At 40.6% G+C, this 23,447-nt stretch overlaps 1 protein-coding gene across 4 annotated transcripts in view; it reads right to left on the bottom strand.

Moving 5' to 3' along the window:
* ZEB1 (zinc finger E-box binding homeobox 1) overlaps positions 1-23,447 on the bottom strand; it is a 121,340-nt gene that overhangs the window by 25,879 nt on the left and 72,014 nt on the right. For all 4 annotated transcript variants that reach the window (XM_060280881.1, XM_035130361.2, XM_060280880.1 and 1 more), the window contains exon 2: positions 4,294-4,494. Coding sequence is in view for 2 of the 4 variants with exons in the window: in XM_035130361.2 (XP_034986252.1) it covers positions 4,294-4,494 (201 nt within the window). In the remaining 2 variants the exon portion in view is untranslated. The remainder of the gene's footprint in view (positions 1-4,293; positions 4,495-23,447) is intronic.

The raw sequence follows: 23,447 nt of genomic DNA, 5'->3' as shown, positions 1-23,447 counted from the left end.
CTTGGAAGTTGATGGCCGAAACAGAATCTACATACGCAGGAGATTCCATTTGTGCTCTCAAAGCATGGCCTTCAATTACGTGAGACACTGCCCCACTATTTATACTTTGTGTATGAGTTTAGAAGGTGTCTAGAAAACTGTGCTAGGATCTGTAGGAAAGACCTTGGGCTTGCAGCTGATGCCATTTAGAAGATTCCTCCTAAAGAATTCACAACATGCCTCTGTAAATAGCTCTAACTTAGCCCTGGAAATAAAATTAGGTTTAAATTCAAATGTGAACATGACCCTGGAGAATGTGAATTCTTCCTGGGTATACTCTACTTCATTTAAGAAGTTCTACCTTCTTCATGGGAGGATGACCTAACAAGCACACACAACCTTTCAAACAGCAGATTTTAGTTAAGTATTGCTTTATTCACACAAGTACAAATACAGAGAGGTGCAGATAGATCATCAGACTATTCCCAAGTGATATTTAAGCTAATTTATTATGTACAAACCAAATTTTTGCCTCAGATATCTATCTATCTCATGTTTCCTCCTGTTACCCCTCCTGCAGCTAAACCAGATTTCAAAAATTAAAACTAGAAATATGTACAGTAGTAGCAAAATAAAAATTGCAATCCTTCAACCTAGCTGTCAATTTTTTAAAACTGAGAAATGTCATATAACAAGCAGACTGGGTTGTTGTTTTATTCCACAGAAGGTGGTTCAAGGCACTTGACCTATGGAACTCAGATCTAATAGTTTTCCTGTTTCTTCAGAAGAGAGGTGAAACGTCTGTAACATCAAATATTTTAAGTATTCCATATGATACAAAATTTATTCAACTGGGTTGAAGATGTGAGAAGCTAAGAGAGTAAAGGCATGGGCTCAGCCTCAGAGAAGTGTATCACAAGAATAGAATTCTAAGAGTGTATTGCTTTTTCTGATTGGAATTCTCTGGTAGTAAAGTTGGGAGACAGCAGTGAGATCTAACTGAAGTGACAGACTACAGTAATTGAAACCAACAACATACACTCTAGCATTATCACAAAAAAGGTTACTTCATGTGAGTGTCTTCCTGTTGCAAAGTAATTAAAAATTGCTCATTTCCTCTACTGGAACAGAAAAAAAGCATTTAGGAAAGGAATCTTAAGGAGTTTGTGGAAGTCAGAATTCAATACTGTTGAAGCAAACAAACTGAATGGTCAGCAGGCTTACAGAGATTGATATCTACGATAACTTTGCAAAAGTTAAATTGTTATAATGGGTATAAAAGATCTTGAACATAGCTGGCCTTCATGTTTCTTTAAGTACCAAAGAAGACCTCATTGTGCTGGGAGAAAAAATCAACAAGGTAGTCAAGATCTGAACAACATGAGCACGACTTAAATGCAGAAGAAAATGCATTTAGACCCCCCTAAACACTTCCAGCTTTGACAATCATTTGAGATTTCATAAACCAGAAAAGACACAGCATGCCCATGGCCATGGCAACTTGGCATCCCATTGAAAAAGAACTCCATGGCTGGTTAGGTGGGGAATAAAGGCAAAGAGCCTAGGAGCATAATAAGTTCTTATGTTCGATCATTACTGGTGGGTGTCAGAGTAACAAGCTGAGGAAACAGGAAAAGTTGAGTCTCACGATCTAGCAAAGCCCTACTGCAACATCCCAGTGAACTGGTAAGGACCAAGAAACTTTTGAGCCCAAGTAAATACGCAGGTGGTGCTGTGGGTTAAATCACAGAGCCTAGGGCTTGTTGATCAGAAGGTCGGCGGTTCGAATCCCCGCGACGGGGTGAGCTACCGTTGCTCGGTCCCAGCTCCTGTCAACCTAGCAGTTCGAAAGCACGTCAAAGTGCAAGTAGATAAATAGGTACCGCTCTGGCGGGAAGGTAAATGGCGTTTCCGTGTGCTGCTCTGGTTCGCCAGAAGTGGCTTTGTCATGCTGGCCACATGACCTGGAAGCTGTATGCCGGCTCCCTCGGCCAATAACGCGAGATGAGCGCCGCAAACCCAGAGTCGGTCACGACTGGACCTAATGGTCAGGGGTCCCTTTACCTTTAAATAGTGATTAAGGCTACACACGTTTTCATGTGAGCAAAATTCCATGCAACCTGACAAATTAAACTCATGATAAGGGGCATATGAAAGCAAAAAAATGTCTACAGAAGGACACATGGGGCTTTTAATGGAAGAAACTGCAGAATGAAGCACCATATTATTTGCTTTATAGGACACACCTGACCACAGGACGCACCTAGTTTTCAGAGAAGGGAAACAAGAAATTTTTTTTGCTTTCTTGAATTTTCCTAGGCATAGCAGCCAACTCCTAGAGGCCTAGGTGCCTTTGCCTCCCCCCCATTATATATTTGAGGAAGCTTCTTTTGCAAAGGGGAAAGCTCCATTTTTTAAAGGATCAGCTCAAAGTTGTGCAGCTTTTCTTGCAAATGGGAAAAGCCCCGTTTTCAGGGGGGGGGTGTCAGCTCAGAGTTGTGCATCTTTTTTGCAAAGGGGGAAAGCTCCATTTTTTAGGATCAGCTCAAAGGTGCTGAGTTTCCTTGCAAAGGGAAAAAATCCTGTTTTTATGGGGTTCAACTCACAGTTGTGCAACTTCTCTAGGAAATGGACCCATTTCTACAGTTTCCAGACAGATAATCTAATCAGCCAGTCACATGTCTCCCTCTGCAGACAACAATTGAGGCCTAGGCAAGGGGCCGGGAAGGGAGCTAGCTCTTTTATCTCCCTTCCAATCTCTTGCAATCAGCTGCTGAGCGGGTTCCTTTCTCTTTCCCTCTTGTTAGCCTTTAGCTCTTTCTTTATATATATAAAAAGCAGGATCTGCCTTTAGCCCCTGGGCAAATCGGCTCCAGGGACCAAGCATTCGCTCCATAAGACACACAGACATTTCCTCTTACTTTTTAGGAGAAAAAATTGTGTGTCTTATGGAACAAAAAATAAGGTAATACTTAATTGAAAGCAACCAAAATTTGAACAGTGGACAGATTTTGCTCAGACACCTGTTTTCAAAACCAAGGAGGGAAGTGTTGGCGCAAGTAAAAAATAGGTATATAGAATAGAGAATTCCCTAGATGCCAAAATCCAGATTTGGGGGCAAGTACTCTTTGGTGAGAGAACACCTGCAGAGATTTAAAATCACAAAACATGTAGCAAAGTAAAGTGTGGAGATATAGGCTGATAGACCATTAAAATATGCTGTTGTGAGTTCCAAAATTTCCCTCTTCTCCCAGCAAAGCAAAAGACCAAAAGTCTGGTAAGTTAAATATTTGTTCACTTACAAAGTCTTCAACATGTGCTTTTCCACACAGCATTCAAAAAAAGTTGCATAGGAAGTAAAACTTGACTTAATTACAATGGTGAAAGTTCCTAAATTATTGTTATTGGAACTGAAGAATGGCTTGTGAAAGCCATGTGTCTAAGCCAGAACAACCAGCTTAGACATATTCACATGGTGAGTTCATCACCAGGTACACTGAGAGAGAACGATAAGCTTAATTGCCCATTTCCACCTAAGGCATAGCTGCCAAGTATCCCGTATTCCCCGGGAACCCCCTGTTTTTCCAGCTGTTTCCCACTGACAGCCCAGATTTAAAAAACCCTGTAAATCCCCCGGATTCTTACTGGCCTGGGGAGGCTCCTTCTGCGCATGTCTGGAGTCTCTGGACATGCGCAGAAGCGATTTCTGGCGCTGCGGCCATTTTGGAAATGGGCAGAGCATGCGTAGAAGCAACTTCTGGTGCCACTCTGCCCAGTTCCAAAATGGGAGTTGGCACCTATGACCTAAGGTAAGCGGTGGTGATGCTGCTAAGCCTGGCAAGACAGCTTACTCTATGGTATTAACCCCTTTATGCATTAATTAGACTTAAAGCATGTTAGCCATATAAGGCTGGTTATCCCACAGAAAAAAAAACCTGAAAACTGTATTAGTCCTGCTACTTCTGAACACAACTGGTACTATTAGCCCAACCCCAGCTCACAAGTCAATGGGTGTGGGCACTTCATTGACATGGTAAAAAGAGTGGCACAAGTCTCTTCTCTCTGCCATACCGGTAACTTCTTGTATGAAGCAGGAACTCTATCAGCACTAGGTAAAATAGGGTGGGGGAGATGATCTACCTGAATCAGGGCCAAAAATAACTGTTATTTGAGCTAGCAGTCATCAACTGTTCCCTTTTGTTTCATTTTTATGCAGAATACAATCATTTCAGTGCTGTGCAATTTTGTAAAAAGTTAATATAGTGCTATGTTTGCAAGGTCTTTTTAGGTAGAGACACCGATGATGACACATACCTTCATCTTCCCAGCAACTGTTTGCACTTCCTTCTCTTTCACTGCGTTCTGGTAATACTGCATGGTCTTTTGGCAAGTCATCATCTGGCACGCTGTTATCACAATCTGCTGCATCTGGTATACTTTCCTCTTCAACAATGTGCAATTTGTCTTCGTCATCTGAATCAGAATTTGTTTCTACGACGTTATTGTAATTGGTAACTGCAGAGAAACAAAATGAAAGATCAGTGTAACTATGCTGTTTAGTAACTTTTGGTTTCCAATGCGTACTGACAATCCACTCTATCTGCTGACTTAAGAGGCCAAGCCTCAATTCCAGACAGCAGAATATTATAGTAATCAATGTTAAAACAAACACATTCTGTCCATGCTCAGAGGCAGCTCCCCCTTTGAGGTGACTCAGATCAAGACCTGTAGTTATGGCAGTTCTATTAAAAAAATATGCAACAGCAAGAGATCCACAGCAGTTCCTACAGTATAATTCTAAGTGTGTGTTACTAAAAAGCTAGTAATGTATAATACTATGGTTTGTTGTTGATGACCTGTGACCAGTCTCCATTGGTCTTAAACTTTATTCCAGGATGGCAACAGCCATGAGTGGCACTGCCCAAGAGGCTTGGGGACGATGCAGGCAGCTCTCAGTGTGACTTCAGTTAGAATATTGTTCCATGCCAGCTACGTATTTGCACTAACTATTAGACTATGTTAATAATGGCTAAGACCTAGATATCTAGACACATACTGTGGCATAGCAGTCGCATCGCATGCCTCCTCTAAATGTATGCCACTTTGCCTTCCATGATGGAAGAAAGAATGGATTTAAGAAAAGAATTTAAAATTAGTGAATAAAGTTCTACAAAGAATCAACCCACCGGTCCCGTTTCAGATTATTTTCAGAAAATTTCTTGTTGGCTTTTATTTTTCATATGCATATGTCATGGGTACTTGCATTAACTAGATAATTTCAATTTGATTATACTGATCCCTATGTAGTCAGAATGGCACCACCCATGGGAAATAGGGATGTATCAAAAACCAAATTAGATAAAATTAGAAAACAGATCCCCTAGCGGACACCGCCCCCCCCCCAATAGTGAGCAAGCTCAGAGGGTACGCAATGCTGACCAGGAAGGAAAGGAAAGAGAAGCGCTAAAAACCAGAGGGGATGGACTATTGTGGAAAGATACTGCCGATTGGCTGGGACACTGAACAGGAGCATCCCACACGGCAATGTTTCCTTCAAAGCCAGCTTGTAAAGGGTATTAGTCATTTTTTGAGCCATCAAGCTAATACCGACACTGTTACAGTTCTGACACACAGTAACCTTTACAAGTATTTATTAAGGATTTTTTGCTTCAATAACCAGAAAGCTGTACAGCACAGCAATCTACAAAGCTAGAGGCTACCGCTCCCTTAAACATAGTATTGTACTGCATGTCCCCCCTCCATCATTTTGGTAATACATGAGCACAAACAGCACTTTTGATCCGTCAGACATAGCTCCTCCTTCAGCATACGAAACCATGAGTCTATGGTTTCACCTATAGCTAAGATTTTTTGATGGTTGCCTGCTTCTCAGAATGAAAGATTAATTATGTAGGAGATCCAGTTAGATCTTCAGTCTTTTACCAACCAACCACACACACACCCCTTTAGGGAAGCTGAACTGAATCGGCACACACACATGTATTTGATTTGACCAACGGTGCCAGAGGAAGGGTGCATAGTACTTATTAGGGACGCAGGTGGCGCTGTGGTCTAAACCATGGAGCCTCTTGGGCTTGCATTACTCTGTCCCACCTCCTGCCAACCTAGCAGTTCAAAAGCACACCAGTGCAAGTAGATAAATAGGTGGCGGGAAGGTAAACGGCGTTTCGTGTGCTCTGGTTTCCGTCATGGTGTTCCATTGCTCCAGCTGGCCACATGACCCAGAAAGCTGTCTGTGGACAAACGCTGGCTCCCTCGGCCTGAAAGGCGAGATGAGTGCCGCAAACCCATAGTCGCCTTTGACTGGACTTAACCGTCCAGGGGTCCTTTACCTTTTCTTTTTAACCTTTGCATGGTATTTTCCTTACAGTACTCATTTGTTCTTATCTAAAAACGTCTCTGAAACTGCTGTTAGCCCTGTAGAAATGATTTTGATAAGGAATGGCAACACCGTACAGCATTAGGAGAAAGTGTGAGACAACCTCCCCCCAAGTGCTACAGCTCTGAGCAAATTCAGAGCCCCGCCCCTGCTTTCTGAAGTGAAAATAAAAATATTGGGAGATCCAATCATGATTCTCACGCAAAACATCAGTTGGTTGGTGTGCCGTCTAACAAAGAAAAATTGTAAGTTATTATTAGTCATTATTGAAGACTGTCACCATACTGTCACCAGATGGAATATTACATGCAGCATCACTGGATGTAGCTGGTTATAATAAAATATGTTTATGATCATGTCCTTGTGGTGGTATAACTCCTACCACTCCTTCTCCCATCTCCCCTCCAAAAATCCCTAAATTATATTTATCAAACATAAAGGTGCCTTATTCATAGTCTTTCCCATATATAAATATGGGCACAGCTTTTGAAAAAAACAGGGGCTAAGAGACAATTGTAAGCCTGGCACATGAAGTCTGCCCTCTTAATCCTATCAATTTCCAAGAGTAAAGAAATATACCAGGGAGAGAAAATTGTACGGCTGAAACAGAGCAGCTTATCAACACCCAACAAATTATCTCACAGGCCCAGTGAGTCATCAGCAGAGACTAGGAGTTAAAGCAGGATGCAGAGCAAATAAATGCTGTCAGTTCTAACATGCAATGATGAAAGTCAATACAAGGACCATATGGGAAGCAAACATTCACCATTGCCCCCAAAACACCAGCTATTTGACCTGGGAGAAAGTTATATCCTTCCCCCAAAATCTGACAAATCTGCTGTGTCTTCCATAGTAAATAATGAATTGGGACACATCTTCATACTATTTATTATCCAAATTCAAGTTAAGACAATCCTAATGCCTCTGAGAAGTATCCACACCACTCATTCAACGATAGCAGTGACAATAAACCCAGTGGGTTTAAAAAATTGCACCCTGAGAGATGGAGAAACAGCATATCCCTTTAATATATGTGCAACTTTTAAGAAATTGGTGTTAGCAGCAAAACAGGAAAAAGCAGTAAACTGGGAAGAAGAAACATAAAGCAGGGGAAACTGAAATCCAACAGCTATAGGGGGAGAAATAATAATCAACACTGGGAGTGAAAGGTGAGACATGTACTGCATAGTCCCTTGATGTGCTACCCAGAGAAAATGCACCAGCCTTAATTATAACTGAAATCAGTTAAGTGAACAGTTAATTTTTTTAAAAAAAATTCAATTATTTGATTCAGACTACTGAAGGGCAACTGAAATGTTGGAAATAGAAGATCAAATACTTCAGTGAAAACTTTATGTACCAACTACTGTCAAAATATTGCAGGAGACTCTTAATCTCCCTGAATTAAGTTATCCCTGGAAAAAGAGCTCTCAAGAACGCGAAATGTGTTTGGCTTTAAGTAAATGCATATTTTTACCCTTACTGAATCAATTCCTTTTTGAGCTTTGGCTAGAAAATTTGCACCTGAACTGCAGTGTGAGTAGAAAGAGTTAATGCCCTCCTGCACCTGCGCCAATTTCTTCTCCTGGATGACCCCTCATGGCACTTATTTAAAAACACATGCAAATGTGAGGATATATTTAAGATACAGTTCAGCCCTAATGAGCAAATCCAGTCACAAACTGACCATAAGAGTGCATGCCACAGAGAATGGTATCTCTAATCATGGATGAACATACATCATTTTGTTCCTTTAGGTACAACACTAGGGTTTGGTATCACACAGTTCAATAACGTCCAAGAAGTCAATCATGGAGAAGGAACTTTGGCACTGAATCAGCTGGCTTTCAAAAGAGGGGTTAAATATTTTATCACAGCTCAGGGCTGTTTCCCCAGCTGAAAATACAGTACTCTATAACGCTATCTGAGGTCCTTCCAAGATTTCCCGTGCCCATTAAAGCTAGGAGATAACACATGTGTAGCATTTATGCATTGCACTGCAATGTCCCTGTTTGTAAAGATCAGCTCAAGGCTGCCTTTGCTGCTGAATTCTCATTTTATAGACTTCATGGCTTGACTCAATGCAGATTAGCCCACTCATGGATATTTTCTATGGCAATGGCACACATTATTAGAAGCAACTGCCACAAAAAAACCCCTCTGCATACAACGGGACCAATCCATCCAGTAATAGATTTTCAATCATCAGCCATGACACAACATTTTGAGAAATGTTCTCTGTTGCCGCTCTAAGAGAAGTGGCCCTGAATTTCCCAGCTCTCAATGCTAATTTTCAGCTTGTTTAGAACCACAGATGATGGGATGCCCCATCATCTCAGGTATTGCCACTATTACAGTGGGTGTTTATGGCTATATGGACTCTGTTTTGAAACCGTATGCCATCAGTGCTCCCAGCTTTTCTGGGAGGAAAACACCACAGATTTTCTGAGGAAAATACAATCTTTGAAGAATCTTCCTAACAATACAGTGGGACCTCAGTTTATGAACATCTCGGTTTACGAATTTTCGGTTTACGAACGCCGCAGACCCATCTGGAACGGATTAATTCACTTTCCATTACTTTCAATGGGAAAGTTCGCTTCAGTTTATGAACGCTTCAGTTTATGAACAGACTTCTGGAACCAATTACACCCATGCTTCAGGTTAAGTACGCTTCAGGTTGAGTACTCCGCGGACCCGTCTGGAACGGATTAATCCGCTTTCCATTACTTTCAATGGGAAAGTTCGCTTCAGTTTATGAACGCTTCAGTTTAAGTACTCCGCGGACCGTCTGGAACAGATTAATCCACTTTCCATTACTTTCAATGGGAAAGTTCGCTTCAGTTTATGAACACTTCAGTTTATGAACAGACTTCCGGAACCAATGTACTATACTAGCCACTATGGATGTGGAATCTCTGTATACCAACATCCCACACAACGATGGTTTACAAGTCATAAGGAACACCATTTCAGATTAAATCACAGCGGACTTTGCTACCAAACTCTGCCACTTTGTCCTTACCCACAACCACTTCAAATTTGGTGATGACCTGTTCCTCCAGATCAGCGGCACAGCAATGGACACCCGCATGGCCCCACAGTATGCCAAGATCTTCATGGCAGATTTAGAACATTTCCTAAACTCCTATCCACTCACACCTCTCTTGTACCTGCGATACATTGACAATATTTTTATTATCTGGACACATGGTCAACAGACCCTGGACACCTTCCACCAGACATTCAATGACTTTCACCCCACCATCAACCTAACAATGAACCAATATATGCAAATACATTTTCACTACTATAAAAATACAGGATGGGCGTATAGACACCACCTTATACTGTAAACCAACTGACTGACAAACATATCTACATGCTTCTAGCTACCATCCCAAACATACCAAACAATCCAATTCCAATGGATCCAGGCCTTACGTTACAGCCGCATCTGTTCCTATTCTACAGACAGAGACTCTCACCTAAGGGATCTACAGCAAACCTTTTTAGAACTAAAATATGCACCCAATGAAGTTAAACAACAGATCAACAGAGCCAGACTGATACCCAGAGAGAACTTGCTGCAAGACAGACCCCCAAAAGAAAATAACAGAACACCACTAGTAATCACATACAGCTCCCAAGTTAAAACAGTTCAACACATCATCAGAGATCTACAACCTCTCCTAGACAATGACAGTTTTTTTTCTCAAGCTCTGGGAGGAAGACCTTTCATTGCCTACAGACAGTCACCCAATCTTAAACAACTCCTCACCCACAATAATACAACCAACAGACTTAACATTTACACTGGTACCAGAGCCTGCAATAAACCCAGATGCCAACTTTGCTGTCACATACCGGTACACCCGGACACCACCATTACTGACCCCAACAACATCAAACATACCATCTCAGAACTATTTAATTGCTCATCTTCTAATATGTATGCCATCAAATGCCAACAGTACCCTTCAGCTCTCTATATTGGACAAACAGGCCAAACCCTACACCAAAGGATAAATGGACATAAATCTGACATCAGGAATCACAAGACAGAGAAACCAGTAGGAGAACACTTCAATCTCCTAGGACATTCTATACACAAGATCTCAAAGTAGCTGTTGTATTACAAAAGAATTTCAGAAATAGACTGGAAAGAGAAGTTGCTGAATTGCAACTTATTACCAAACTTAAAATCATGGAGAGACCTGGTCTGAATAGAGACATTGGATTCTTCTCTCATTATACATGATAAAGTTATTTTTAGCCATCTCACCCATTGCTTTTTCCTGTAAGACCAATTGCAGTTGTTAACAGTTGTCAACAGGTTTACCACACCTATCAACCAATCACCCATTCCCACTACCCTTCTGAGTAATACCCCAACCCACCCTCTCACTATATATAAGGGTCTGGTGATTTCTGTTTCAGTGTATCTGAAGAAGTGTACATGCACACGAAAGCTCATACCAATGGCAAGCTTAGTTGGTTTCTAAGGTGCTACTGGAAGGAATTTTTTATTTTGTTAGAACCACATGATTATTCATGTGATCACTGATTTGCTCTGTTGATTGCTGTATGCATTATGAGAAAATAACATTAATCACTGAGTACAGTACTTTCTATTGACAGTGGAATAGTGGCTTGTTTCTCTTCACATCTTTCTTGTGCATTGTCTGTTTTAGGAATACACATGCCTTCTGGAGTCTATTTGGAAATCCAAGTAACTGTTTTAACACACATCCCCAAAACAAAACAAAGGGGTGGGGTGAGTTTCCTCACACATGAGCAGCTCAGTCATGTTTGTATATAAAGTTGGTGTAAACTGGGCAATATACTTGGCTGCAGCTGGGAGTCATTTTTCTAATGGATGCCAATACCTTTCCTAGTCATCACAATTACTGGCTGGATCACTTTACATCTCCTTATGATCAAGACCATATAGATAGCTTTAGGGCCACAGCAGTCCAGCACCAAGGAGTGAATGCATAGGCCCGGGCAGAAGACATACACATTTTCCAAACACTAGAGCTGCACTGGAAATATTCTCAACATGTTCAACAGTATTTATTAATATCCAGGATTCAGCTCAGGGTGTGTGTGTCTTCTAGCAGAAGTTGAATGAGCATGGCAGTATCTGGCTGGTTCCCCCGATTTTTTTTGTTAACTGTACTCCCAAAACAATTTTATAAATACACCACATTGGTGGACAAATGTGTGAATGTTAACACAGCACTTTTAAACATAAAGCAAGGGGGAAAGAACTAAAATAATGGCACATATTCATTTGAAATATTGATCATTCTATTTGCAAAGCTCACCTTGTTTGAGAATTTGCTAGGTGTTTTGTTGTCAGATGTGTACAAAATATACTGAGAAACACTTTCTGAATGGTACTTCTTTCTTAACGGTGCACTAACTGAAATGGAGCAATATCTGAAATATTATCTTTTTTCAAAAATCTGAATAATTATGATCCATACTTTCATAATATATCAAGGTGGCTTACAAAAAAAGATGCAGCACCAATTATTCAGTCCTAAGATAACAAAAACATTGTAGGTACATTTTTACCACTTTATTATCTGATAGCATAGAACAGGGTCAAGGGCCACATGCCTTTAGTGGGCGGGGCCAGAGGGAAATGTGGGCAGGCCTTTTTTGCAATGGGCTAGTTTATACACACACCTCTTTCTCCCCTCCATCCAGGCAAGCAACAGGGATTATTAGAGTTCAAAGACACATTCCAGCCAGGCAAAAACACTGGAGGGCTAAAAGTAGGCCTCACGAGGGGTAGGACCTGGGGAAAGTCTTAAGGGCCAGATCATGGAGGGGCACATTCAACCTCTGTGCTTGAAACTCCCACCTCTGGTACAGACACACCAAATATAAATCTACAATGTTTAGATGTAGTCAGGGGTGCCAACTTTTAATAAAATACTTGGAGGGGGGGGGGACAGATAAGCCTTGCCCCGCAGGACACACCATTTGAATGGCAATGCATATCAACTTGGTGGGGCACCCTCAAATATTTTATTAGGGGCAGACAAAGGGAGCTGGCTCCTATGGGTGTAGTCAAAAAACACACGTATGAAACAGCTAAGAACATTGGTTATATATAAAACCAATCTGCATTTATTTATGTTTTGTTGATGTTATATTGCATGTTGTACTCTGCCTTGCTGTGTACATTTTTATGTCACTGTGGGTTATAAATTTGTAAGGAAAATAACCTTAGCTTCCCAGGACCTTCACATGGCACAAACAGTAATGCCACACAAATATTTTATTGTATGTTACACATTGAGGGTATAATGTTCTCTTCTTTCTCACACACCTTTCAGATTTTATAGGTGAGTTGCAACCTGCCAGTTTCCATCAGAATTTTATGAGTTGCTGTTTCATCCTTTTTTATGACATTTCATTCCTTTTAAAAAAAGGGAATAATGCATCTGGCTGGGTATTGTGGTGTGAATATTAATAGCTGTTCAGACACTGCCATAAAAATTTACACTTAAAATTGGAAGATGAGAAAAGGGAGATGAAACTATTTCAAGACTTACGGCTAGAAACTTATTTTTTATTTTATAAACCACCCATTATTCAAATGGTGTACAAAATGGTGTACAAAAACCAAAAACAAACCAGGGTGTTTATGACTTCTTGTCTCATGCTTGTCTGTCTTTCCACAAAAGGTATAGTTTCACGTACTATTATATGCCAGGAGTGAACCATGCATTTCCCTCAGATTGCATTATGGACTTCTGCGGGGGGCTAAATGAGTTTAGCCGCCTATCTAATAATCCATTTTAACAGACCACATATTAAGGGACCCCCACCTTAAAAATACATTTAAATAAATAAATAATGAGCAGTTGAGCAGAAATGCAGTGTTCAACATGTCTTCTTTAAAGACACCATTGATAGAAAACAAAATCCAGTTTAAGAGTTCTTTCACTTTTGAGTTTCTAGCACAAGAGAAATATTGCCTAGAATTCTCATATTTCTTTCAAAGCTTCCTCCCTTCATGACTAGATCTGCAATGAAAATTGCATTTTATTCTTTGTTTGTTTGTTCTAAAAAAGCCCTCCCTCTTCATTGCTTTGGAAATTGGATAAACTTTTTCATTTTGATCAGAGTTAAAGAGAACCAAAGAAACAGTTTCATATAAAACTATTTTGATACCAAAATACCAACTAGACATTTATAGTTCCTGATCAAGTACAATTGGAGGGCAACATCAAATTTACACTCAACTAACTAAATAGCTGATAAGGGCATAATTATAATAAATATGTACAACACAGCATCATTAGACACATAAATGTAAACCAACACTGAAATGCCCATGTTAATTTAAAAAGATATATTAGTAATTCACTAACCCAAAACTCACCCCCTCCCAATAATACATAAACTTACTATGCACATGTCAAAATCCAGATATCAGCTTAGAATAAATGAGGTAAGATTGAGCAGCATAAATGTTCTAACAGCAGTCTAGCAAACAAGGAGCTGTCAACGTCCAATAACCTATTATTCACACCTCTTTAATCACTGCCATGGAGTCAATTATAAATAGCCTCATACATTTTTAAATAAGGTCATTCTGAAATGAAACAAAGGCAGTAAATATTCCAGAACATAAAGCAATTCAAGTTCTAAAATGTGTCAAAACTGAACCTTTTTAAAGTGTTCAGTCTGAAGACAGAACCAAATGTTGTTATTAAATGACATGAGTTAAAGTTTCACAAATACTGTACAACAGAATAGTCAAATCATCATCAAACAATGTGAATAAACAGGAAATAGCAATTTATTTATTTCACAAAATTTATGAACTGCTTGATTGTTAAAAACAACAACAAACTCTCATAGTGGTTTACAAAAATATAATACAATAACATCAAGAAATAATTAGAATTTGCCTTTTTCACAGCAGCTATGACTGGGTCAACATCTTTACTGGACTATTCATTATGACCCCAAGGTCTCATTTCTGGTCATTCGCTGCCAGTTCAGACCCCATGACTGTATAACTAAAATTATATTTTTGCCTCTACAGTGGTACCTCGGGAAACAGATGCTTCAGGTTACAGACTTCGCTAACCCAGAAATAGTACCTCAGGTTAAGCACTTTGCTTCAGGATGAGAACAGAAATTGCGTGGCGGTGGGGCAGCAGGAGCGGGAGGCCCCATTAGCTAAAGTGGTACCTCAGGTTAAGAATGGTTTCAGGTTAAGAACGGACCTCCAGAACGAATTAAGTTCTTAACCAGAGGTACCACTGTACATGCATTACTTAATACTTGTTTACACTGAAGGGCATTTGCCGTTTTACTACCCATTCACTCAGTTTGGAGAGGTCCTTTCAGAGCTCTTCACAATATTTTTTTGTTAGTGACTGTTAACAGTTTAGTATCATCAGCAAACTTGGGACATTTCTTGGGACAGGTGATAAGCTAACTGAACTGTCATTTCCAGGATCCGCCCCTCTTGATTACTTTTTTTTTTTAAAGGCCATTTTTCAGTCCTCTTGTATGAAGGCTGATCTTAGGGACAAGTTACATCTTTTTCTTAGATGGTCAGCAATTCCACATTTGAGTTCTTCGAGAACTTTTGGGTGGATGCCATCTGGCTGTGGCAATTTGTCAGTTTTGATTTTGCCTAGTTATCTCTTGTCATCGCTGTACTTGCCCCAATTTCTCAGACTCCCTTCCTGAAAAAGTTAGTTCAGGCACAGGGATTTAGCACATCTTCAGCTGCCTTGTCACCCAAACTGCCTAACTAGCCAGTCGTGTACTACTAATGGGTTTAAATATTTCATTCTTGTTGGCGTTTATATTTTTAGCAATATGCTCCTCATTTTCTATTTTAGCACCCCTTATTCTGCCTGCACTATTTTTTTGCCAGAGTTTGGGTTCCTTTTTATTCTCCTCATTTCTCCAGTTTCTAAAGGAAGTCTTCTTGTGTCTAATAGCTTCTTTGACTGCTCATTAACCATGCTGGCATCCTCTTGGCCTTGGTGGTACCTTTCCTATATAAAAGGAACTAAAAAGGAGAAGAACAATTACTTAAGTATTTTCCTCTGATACATCTCAGTATTTTCACGTTTACTTCCTTGAAAATGTTGCAATCATTTTTAGCTGTTTATTAAAAAATGTAGTTAGCATGACTTTACTCTGAATATAAACTCAAATGGTCAATTTCTGGAATTAACTTCACAGTACATGTAACAAGGTGTTTCTATTAAAGTATTAAAGTACTATTAAAGTACAGATTCAGAACCTATAGCTTGATCCTATGTTATTAGTCAGAAACAACTCCCTAAGTTCAATCAAACTTGTTCCCCAATAAATGTGGATAGGATTATGGTTTGAGACACTGCAAGATATACACCTCTAGAACTACTTCCAGACCTTTGCTTTGTAAACAGAAAACCCTGCTAAGAACTATTTGGAATAAATACCGTATATTGAGCTGGTATAGTCGACAAGCATTGAGACCCTTGGCAAAATAGAAACATTTCTTTAAAATACTACCCAGAAGTTGTGCCTTGCACAACAAACTCATTTACAGTCATACCTCGGTTTACGTCCGCTGTGGTCTGAGTACTCTTGGTTTGAGTATTCCGTGGACCCGGAAGTGTTTACTTTCGGGTTCCGCGACGTGCACATGCGCAGAAGCGCTCTATCGGCACTTCAGCACGCGCGCTATCGGTGCTCGGTTTAAGTAGTTTTCGGGGAGCGAATGGCTCCCCAGAACCAATTAGGTACTTAAACTGAGGTACCACTGTACAAGGAAAGTGAGATAGTACACATTCGGCCAGAATCCTGTACTCTTTTCAAAACACAACAGCATAGCTGCCAAGTTTTCCCTTTTCTCGCGAGGAAGCCTATTCAGCATAAGGGAAAATCCCTTTAAAAAAGGGATAACTTGGCAGCTATGCACAACAGTTAGACAAATGTTTTCAAGTTGAAAGAACGGTTGGGGGCAGTATAGATATTACTATGATCACTGAGAGCATATGGAAATCTTAAAAATATTTTTAGAAGCTACTTCCTGCTGTGCAAAAGTAGTGAGGATTAAAATCACCTAGCAGTATTAGAGAGGAACTATGACAACTTCTACAAGCAGAAACTGGCTAAGCCAAGCTAAGCAAGTGCTTGCTTTGTAGATTCAAACTATCAACCTTAATAGTCTGTTTCCTATCTATTATGTCTAATCCTGAAACCCCAGTGGTGGAATACGAATAAAGGATAGCATAACAGCAGTGGGGGAGATATATATATATATATATATATATATATATATATATATATATATATATATATAAATTTGCTGCCTTTTTAAGCCATGGGTTTTGTACTTTTTGGTATGCATACCTAATTTTTGCAACAATCATCACTTGCTGTGCAGAAACAGTAAGCAGGCCAGAAATGTGGGTTAGAGCAAAGGATGTGTGCAGTGGCCCAAAAACACACTAAGCAGGCCCAGTGAAGAGAGCAGGGACAGCTAGTATCAAAACAGTGGCCTGTCAACATACCCTGCCTCCAGGACTTTAAAAATACTTTGTAAATTAGAAGCAAGAATGCTTTTTCAACAACAGTATACTGTATAAGTAACTGAAACATCAGCAAGAATCCAAACCTTAGAGGAGGCGATTAGACACACCATTCATATAGCTTAAAACAGACTGGGATGTTACTACAGATCCAAGTCTAAAAATACATGCTAAAAATGCACTATGAAAGTTAAAGAGGAAGCCACCTGCACTCCATGAGCCATTTACTAGTAGTGGAACCAGCTCGTTTTCTCCTGCTCTGGAGGGTAGGACCCATACCAATGGATTCCTATTACAAGAAAGGAGATTCTGAATAAACATCAGGAAGAACTTTCAACAGTGGAACAGACTCCCATGGAAGGTGGTGGACTCTCCTTCATTGGATGTTTTTAAGCAGAGGTTGGATGGCCATCTGCCATGGATGCTTTAGTTTAAATTTCCGCATTTCAGGGGGTTGAACTAGATGGCCCTCAGAGTCCCTTCCAATTCTACAATTCTATTATCAACACATATAACACATTCTATTATCAACACATATAAATTTATTTTAAAATTTAATTAATTAAAAAGTTTTATACTTCGCTTTTTGAAGCTATCCTCCACAAGGTGGCTTACAATATTTTAATACACAGTATTTTTACTTGAAATGAGAACCAAATCTACTTAGAAGAGCAGTTTCTACTCTCATCCCACCCCTCTCAATTAGAATAGCTTTGTTATCTGAAGCAGTCGCTCCACTATGGCATGGCAAGTCTGGGTTGGTTATCTGTCAGATGCATAACTGATCTGCACATGACCAGACATGTCCTGCTGATGCTTGCATTGTGGCAAGAATAGTTCCTAATTGTTGTGGGACTGTTCATCCCAGAATGGGATCAAACATGAAGCAAACCTATTATTGTTCCACAAAATCAGACTGAGGGTTTAAATTAAAAGAAGTGCAAATGGGTATTGGAAATTTGTTTTGTTTTGTTAATTCTGATAACTGTGGTTTGGATGTCAACAGGTTCTATCAGATAATAAATTGTTTTCATGGATGTGAGGGACAGAAGTTACAGGCAAGTCCCTCCCATCTTAAGTAGCAGCTCGTCACCCAGCGCGAGTGCTAGTGGGGAGGGAGATATCTCCAGTGGAGATTCAGGAAGTGGTGACCGAGGCTCAGGCAAGGTAGCGGAGCCCATGCCCAGTGTGGGAAGGGAAGTGGGAGGCAAGGGAAGAAGGCCAATCCCGCCGACCCCGAAATTGCGAAGGAAACGACGGGGGCGGAGATTCAGTATCCCTAGACTACTTTGCTGGAGGAAAACGCACGAATCTCCATTCGGAGGTTCTGACCCCTAACTGACAACATGTACATAGTACTGTTCTGCACTGTAAATAATCAGCACTAAATAAAAGAATGAAAAGACAACGCTTTGAGGAGTCGTTACTCTAGGGTAGCCGCTACCGCGCCTGTGACAATGGGCCTCTTTAGAAGTTTGAGATTATGACTTGAAAAAGCTTTGAAGATACAGTACAATCTAACAGAATAAATAGTACTTTTGGGTGCAACAGAGAGAATACAAATAGTACCAAGAATGAGTGACTTGCTTTGAGCCCTGCCTTTTTAGGGGCCCATTCCAACAACAACAACAACAACAACAATTTCTTGTACCCTGCCCATCTGACTGGGTTGCCCATCACTTTTGGCAGCTTTCAATAGAAAAGAACACAACAAAACATCAGACATTTAAAAGTACACTATGGATTCCTGTGTATGTTCCATTTTCTTTCTGAAAAATAGCCTGCAGCATTTCAAAGATGAACAAATTCATTAAGTGGCCTTTGGGGCCGCAGTTTTAGGTGGAACAGAAGCAGACTGCCTGTGCAAGCATCTTGGAATAGCTATTCCAGGTTGTCCCAGGGAAAGTGTTAGGTGGGCACCTGCTTGTTCAAAAGCTTTCAAGACCCTGTCCAGAGACATATCACTTTAAATGGGACTGACAAGCATCATCCTTGCCAAGATCACACTGCTGCCATTCCACCCATTTCTTGCCTGGATTGCTTGCTACCTTCATTTTCACCAGCCTTGCAAATAGCTATTTTGTTGAAAATTAACAGGACTTGGGAGCTATCCCCCCGCAACAGGAAATCTGACAGAATGGGTGCAAAACCTATCTCGCTGCCCTTGGTCGCACTGGTCTATATGAAAGTAAAGAAAACGTAAACAGCTACAAAATGACTGCAAAGGGAGATTGCTGAAATTCTGCTGTCACTGTTCACCTAAGGAAGCACACCAGTTTTTTGGGGGGAGGGGGAGAGGATTAGAGGAAATAGAGATGGTATCAGAGAGACTCACATACTCCTGTTTTCACAGCAGAAGATATTTTTGCACATGAGAGCCTGTGTGGAACAGAGACAGGGGTGGAAAAGGGAGGCCAATGAGAGTGGATGAGCATCTGCAGCAAATTACTGTACACTTTGCTAGCAAACTGCAATGTGTTCATTTCAGCAATTTATATACCACTTAACACTGTAGTTTCTAAGGATAAAATCAATCAGAAAATCAGAAAAGCTTACTTAAAATGCCTGCTGAAACAGAAGTTCAACAGCAATGGGGGTCTGTCTGACTTCATCCTGAAAGAGTTCCACCAAACTGAGCCTATCATGCTGAACACACAGCTCCTGGTGAGAGTTGCAGTCCAAAACATCTGGTCTGCACCAGGTTGGGGAAGACTGCTACAGGGCCTAGATAAGGGTGATAAGGGTGGCAATCATGTCCTTAGGTTCACATTGCTCCAAAGAGACATCAGAGATTCATAAAACTGTGGTATGCGAGTTCGATTCAGTGGTCTGCAGAAAGGTTGTGGATCTGCTAAATTGAAAGCTGACAAATGTTACACTCTACTTAACAGAGCCTGGCCACAAAAACAGGCACATCCATTACGTCAGAAATATGAGTTTTGTGCTTTGATGTGCAAATCAATTTTTTTTATTAACAAGTCTGTCAAGACCCCAGAAATTTTCAAGTGATCCATTTTTTAAAGTTTGGGTACGTAAAACCCGGACAGCAAGGGTGCTTAGGGATTTTAAACCTTCTCAGAAGTTATGAAATAAGCAGGCTGGGATCAGAATCAGCAAGACCAGATGACCCTTGGGGTCCCTTCCAGCTCTACAACTCATATCTCAGACTTCTCTATACTACCACGTCCTGCCAAAATTATGAGAGAGGAGATACTCCATTACCATTCTGAAGGATATACTGCTTCACCTACTGTTATTGCTATCCATTGCACTGTGCAAATAACTTTATCTGGTCAAAGCATGGCTGAAGATAAATTGGTAAGATGTGCATTGTTTGATATTGACATAAACCATGGCAGTCCATGAACAGCGACCAGCAAATGTATCTGAGCATTATTAAGCTGCTCAGGCTGTTTAATTCATCTAGCCTGGTATTGCCTACTTCAGGTGACTCTTTCCATCCTTTCTATAAGGGGTCTTTTAAACTGGAAGTGCCAGAGATCATATCTCAGATTTTGTGCATGTGAAGCAGGTACTACAGCCAAGCTACACCTGTTGGCCACATCATTGTTGTCCAGGTAACTGGAATATCCCTATGTAGAGTCAGAGTGTACGTAACTTGCCCTGAGTAATTCACCAAGGTTCATGCCAAAATTTGAATGCGGGTAAGGGAAAGTAGGAGAACTGAGAGAAGAGGTATCAGGCACTCAACTATGGCTCAACAACATTTTTCAGCCAGTTTAGCATCCTTAGCTTGAATTTCATTAAACTGTTTCACGAGTGTTCACAATTAACCTCTTGGCATGTCTACAAAAAGGACATCAGATAAAGGCATCCAAGTTCTAAAAATAGTTGAGCTACAAAGTAGTTGTACATTTTAATCAACTGGTCCCTTAAGACCAATTAGGAAAACGTTCTCTTTCTGCTCTGTACTAATCTGCTCAAATATTTCAGAGATGGTACAATTAGAATCCAGGCAATTCTATTTGGGAATAGTTTTACATTGCAAAGGAAAAATTAGACGTGGCTCATGTTAGAGCAGCAACCTATTTGTATCAATTCAATTAATAAAAGCCTTAGGTTAATCCAATGTGCAGCCAACACTTTGATATGTTGAATCTTCACATCTGTTTAAAGACTCACATTTTTGTGTCACTTTGTTATATTCCATGCTAACCAATAAGTGATGGTTTTGTATAAAATCCTAACAATTTTTTTTTAACTATTAGCTTGCTAGTAGACCAAAATAATACTCTTACTTTTCCGGCTTTATTTCACAGCAATTTTGTGTATTCTGATTAGGCAAATTCTGAGATTGTGAGCTTTAAGGTGACAGAAAGGACTATTAATGTTTACAAAAATCACTGCTAGCTGCTCTAACTCTATGGCATAGAATAGGATAGGACAGGACAGGATAAGATAATATAAATAAATTTATATAGATTTATAGAATTTTCGATGACTTAAGGGAAGAGAAGTATTAACTGCTTAAAAAGGCACCCCCTTTGCCCTCAATAATGTCATCTCATTCCCAAGGACCTTACTGTAAATGAAATTTATTTACTTTCAGCTACATCAGTACATAGCCAGATCTAACTGAGTGGAATAATTTATAAAGATGGTAGTCCTAACTTTGGACAGTGAGTGACTCTGGTTAACACAGGATGCTAAACTTTGGTTTGTTTTGCTTAATCGTGGTTTGTTTGATTGTATGAAGCAGTCCAACAGCTTAACTATGATTTGTCTGTTTCTAGCAGACACATCTAATTATGGTTTGTCATTATTTGAAAACATAGTATGTTTTATTAATCATGGTTTGTTTGCCCATTCCAGATGCATGCCAAACTATAGAGCTATGCAGCAACAGCAGCATAAAAAAATACTGACCCCATAGTTAAACAGCCTTCATTGGTGCTTTGTCTAAGGAATTCCCTCTTTGTCCTTTCCCCACCCCACTCTCCACGACACCTCCCCCCTCAAAAGGCAGACCACCTCATGGCTGCTGCCCTACAGAGGAAAATTTAGGGTGACCACAATACAGTACTAATATCTCATATGCGAGATATAGGGAAAGCATATATAATGATACACAAATCTACCTTATTAAATTGCAAGTCACTTATATGTGAATTCTTTTTGAACAACTACAGGGATAAAACAATAGATGCTGAAAAAGATAAAAAGTGAATGTGCATATAGGTGAAACTGAAAAGCCTAAGAAGTTCAAACTCCTTACCGTACAGAACTATAACCTTGGAGGGAGGAAACACTCAGCGAACTTTCAATCAACTCACTATTGCCCACATGCCCAGCAAGAGTCCAATGCACATTTTGGCTTTTCTTCAGTGGTGCCAAGTGGAGAGAAGCAGCTTGGAATAACTGCACATAGGTATTGCAAGATTCCAAAATCCATCACCACTGAGATGCAAGAATCGATAACAGAAAACCATCCCACAGTGCATGTGCATTCCAAACGCCACCATCAAGGCTCACTGTTCCTTTCTTCAAACCAAGAGGAAGACTAAGCTGAGGAGGTGACTCTAGAACAGGAGTAGGCAACCTAAGGCCCGGGGGCCGGATGCGGCCCAATCGCCTTCTAAATCCGGCCCATGGATGGTCCGGGAATCAGCGTTTTTTTACATGAGTAGAATGTGTCCTTTTATTTCAAATGCATCTCTGGGTTCTATGTGGGGCATAGGAATTCATTCACCCCCCCCCCAATATAGCCCAGCCCACCACACGGTCTGAGGGACGGTGGACAGCCCACGGCTGAAAAAGGTTGCTGACCCCTGCTCTGGAACAACACCAGCATCTTCTGCTGGACCCAGACAATCACACTACATAGTGTGAGAAAGAGATCCTCTCAGAGTTGAAGATCAGTCCTACAATGAGTTGGTGGGCAACTGAATAGTGTTCAGTACAGCCAACCTCCCTATCCAGCAGGACTTTGAGCATAGCTTTGAGTGGTAAAGGGACACAGGTGGCGCTGTGGGTTAAACCACAGAGCCTAGGGCTTGCTGATCAGAAGGTCGGCGGTTCGAATCTCTGCAACAGGGTGAGCTCCCATTGCTCGGTCCCAGCTCCTGCCAACCTAGCAGTTCGAAAGCACGTCAAAGTGCAAGTAGATAAATAGGTACCGCTCCAAGCGGGAAGGTAAACGGCATTTCTGTGTGCTGCTCTGGTTCGCCAGAAGCAGCTTTGTCATGCTAGCCACATGACCTGGAAGCTGTACACCAGCTACCTTGGTCAATAACGCGAGATTAGCACCGCAACCCCAGAGTCGGTCACGACTGGACCTAATGGTCAGGGGTCCCTTTACCTTTACCTTGAGTGGTATATCCTACTGGATCGACCGTTCACAGCTTCAAGTAAAGAGACATCCCTGTCCCAAAATTTACCTGGTACATAACTTTTGAATTATGGTGCTGGAGGAGACCCTTGAGGGTCCCATGGACTGCAAGAAGATCAAACCTATCCATTCTTAAGGAAAGCAGCCC

Source organism: Zootoca vivipara, chromosome 12 (genome assembly GCF_963506605.1).
Source record: "Zootoca vivipara chromosome 12, rZooViv1.1, whole genome shotgun sequence".
Taxonomy (NCBI): domain Eukaryota; kingdom Metazoa; phylum Chordata; class Lepidosauria; order Squamata; family Lacertidae; genus Zootoca; species Zootoca vivipara.
The sequence above is the reverse complement of the archived record's forward strand: the minus strand, read 5'-3'. Positions and strand labels throughout refer to the sequence as shown.